Source organism: Plectropomus leopardus, unplaced genomic scaffold (assembly GCF_008729295.1).
Source record: "Plectropomus leopardus isolate mb unplaced genomic scaffold, YSFRI_Pleo_2.0 unplaced_scaffold16621, whole genome shotgun sequence".
Taxonomy (NCBI): Eukaryota; Metazoa; Chordata; class Actinopteri; order Perciformes; family Serranidae; genus Plectropomus; species Plectropomus leopardus.
The window spans coordinates 1-2,427 of NW_024617857.1; the positions used below are offsets into that span (position 1 = coordinate 1).

A 2,427-nucleotide genomic window follows, 5' to 3' on the forward strand; every position below is an offset into this window, starting at 1 on the left:
GCACATATACAGCACATGTATATCTACACGCACATATATACAGTCTACGTTCTGCTATCTGTGGATATATTCCATAAAATACACCGCTCAAGAGGAAAACCAAAGAAAACATGTTATTTTTTTTAAATTACTTCAATAATTATAGTTTTTGGGTTTTTTTTCTCAGATCCTGCAGGCTCTCGGGAACTCGTACCATCCCAGCTGTTTCCGCTGTGTGGTTTGCTCCAAGGTTCTGGACGGGGTGCCGTTCACCGTGGACCATCAAAGCAGCATCTACTGCGTGGCCGACTACAACAAGTGAGACACTTAAATAAGGCTGCAACCTACGATTTTTCCATATTCGATTAATCTGCCAATTATTTTTAATCTGATAATCAAATTTCACACTCAAGAAGCATGAAACCAGTAAATGTTTGGCTTTTTTTGGTGTAAAATTTACTAAAAAAATGATTTGATGATGAAAAAAGTTGGCAGTTTTCTGTTGATAAACTTTGTTTTTGTAAAGGAAATAACTGAAATGCTTCCTGGTGTTTTTGTCTCTTTTTGTGCAGCGGGGAAGTTGTGTAATTTCGTTTTTTGCATGTGTAACATTTGAAGAATATCTGTTACTCATCCAGCTTCCTTCTTTACTCAAACTGTGTGAGCGCTGCTGGTTTCTACGGCAACTAAACTTTCTCCTGTCGCCCTGCAGAGCGTTTGCCCCGAAGTGCGCCGCCTGTTTACAACCCATCCTACCTACTGAGGTGAACATATAAGTGTGTTTGTGAATATAAGCTGGAGCATTTTCTTATTTGTCTTGTGCTTAACCTTGAACGTTAAATGTGAGTAAATTTAACTTCAACAGTTTCCAAAGTTTTACATGATTTGTAACACAGAAGAGTTTGAAGCAATCACAGAAAACTGTTTTAAAATCAGATTATCTCGCTGTCATGTGTGGTGATTCACTTTTCTTTTAAAAACAGAAAATGAAAGTATGACTACACCTTTGTCTCCCTGCTGTTTTGTGTCTCAGGGCAGTGAGGAGATCCTCAGGGTCGTGTCTATGAACAAAGACTATCACTTTGAGTGCTACCACTGTGAGGTGAGCGATCTTCAGCTGATAATCCCAAATTTATTTTATCCCAGTGTCCTAAAATAGCACATTTAATGCAGCAAATCTTAGTTCAAGGAGCAGTGTGAAGGATTTTGGGGTATCTAGTGATGAGGATTGCAACCAGCTGAAACTTCACCCGTGAACTTTTGTTTTTGTTTTTTTTTCATTTCGAGGAGCTGAATTGTCCATAGAGGTCTCGTCCTTTGCAAAATAAACAGGGTGCATAATTGAAACTGGTTAAGACATTATGCCCATTTATGCTGCATTTTTAAGGCGGGAATATTGCGCCGTTATGCTGCCTGATTAGGCGAGTTTCCGCGACAAAAATTAAACGATATTTTCGCACAGTTGCGAGATGACTGTGTTTCCACTGAGTGGTGTTATGCTGCTTATTCTCTCTCGATAATATTCCCAGAAGCACGACAATGGATGCTCAAAACATCAGCTGGTTAATTTCTCCTGCAGCCACCGCACTACCCGTCATCATTTCCAGTTTTGCACCTTATACGTAGGAGCGGCCACGCAAGAGGGATTTCTGGGAGGTGATAGTCCACGATTTCACAGAGGAATTGTGGATTCAAAACTAAACGCTCAAGTTTTGCAGAGTTATGTGATGCAATAACAGCTCTTGTAGCGCCTGCTGCATCATGAGGGAGCCTCATCCTACCGATGAGCACATAGCCAAATGTGCTAATGTGACCTTTAAAAGCCAAAAAAAGGGCAGTTTTGCAAAATATGGCTCTTTTGAAATACTACCTCATGCAAACGCAAAAGCTTTTTGCAATAAATGAGTTTTTTCAAAATTGCCATGTTTCCATTCGGCGTATTTTATCTCGTCAATTTGTGCAATTTGGGGGTTATTGGAACACACCCTCTGTGCTGTATGAAAGGTTCAAACGTGGATTGGTGATTTATTGATGGTTTACAGAGCTGTCTCGCCTTTAAACTCGCAGCGGAGGTGGCAAAACAGTGCCGAAACGACGCCTCTGTTGAAGGGCCAGCTGGCAGGACGGGTTCATAGATGTATTAAAGAAAGTGTGGATACAGTGTTGGAGGCGGGGCCTATTCATGTGTGTATGTTCCAACTTCTGAAAGGTTTTTATTATAAATGCATATCGGTTTAATTAATACTAATAATCTTTATCAACAACGATTCCTATTTTCAGGTCAATATACACTATGAAATCATATTTCTGCCAATTTATCGACCTAAATCCGACACAGCGGACCTTTAAGTTGTGAAGCGCGTTGACGGCTGACCTCACTTCCTCTGTGTGCATTCCTGTCCTTATCTGCGTCTCTTTCCCCCCTCAGGAGTGCGGTAAACAGCTCTC

The 2,427-nt window shown here is 40.7% G+C and overlaps 1 protein-coding gene across 1 annotated transcript; it reads left to right on the forward strand.

Annotated features, from left to right (window-relative positions):
• Window positions 1-145: 145 nt before the first annotated feature.
• Window positions 146-2,421, forward strand: LOC121964667 (LIM domain-containing protein ajuba-like; the record flags this gene model as incomplete). The annotated part of the gene is made up of 4 exons (XM_042514867.1): window positions 146-297; window positions 692-743; window positions 1,013-1,081; window positions 2,408-2,421. Coding segments are annotated over 4 exons (287 nt in total), but the record flags the coding sequence as incomplete, so codon positions are not given.
• Between the last annotated feature and the right edge of the window lie 6 nt (window positions 2,422-2,427).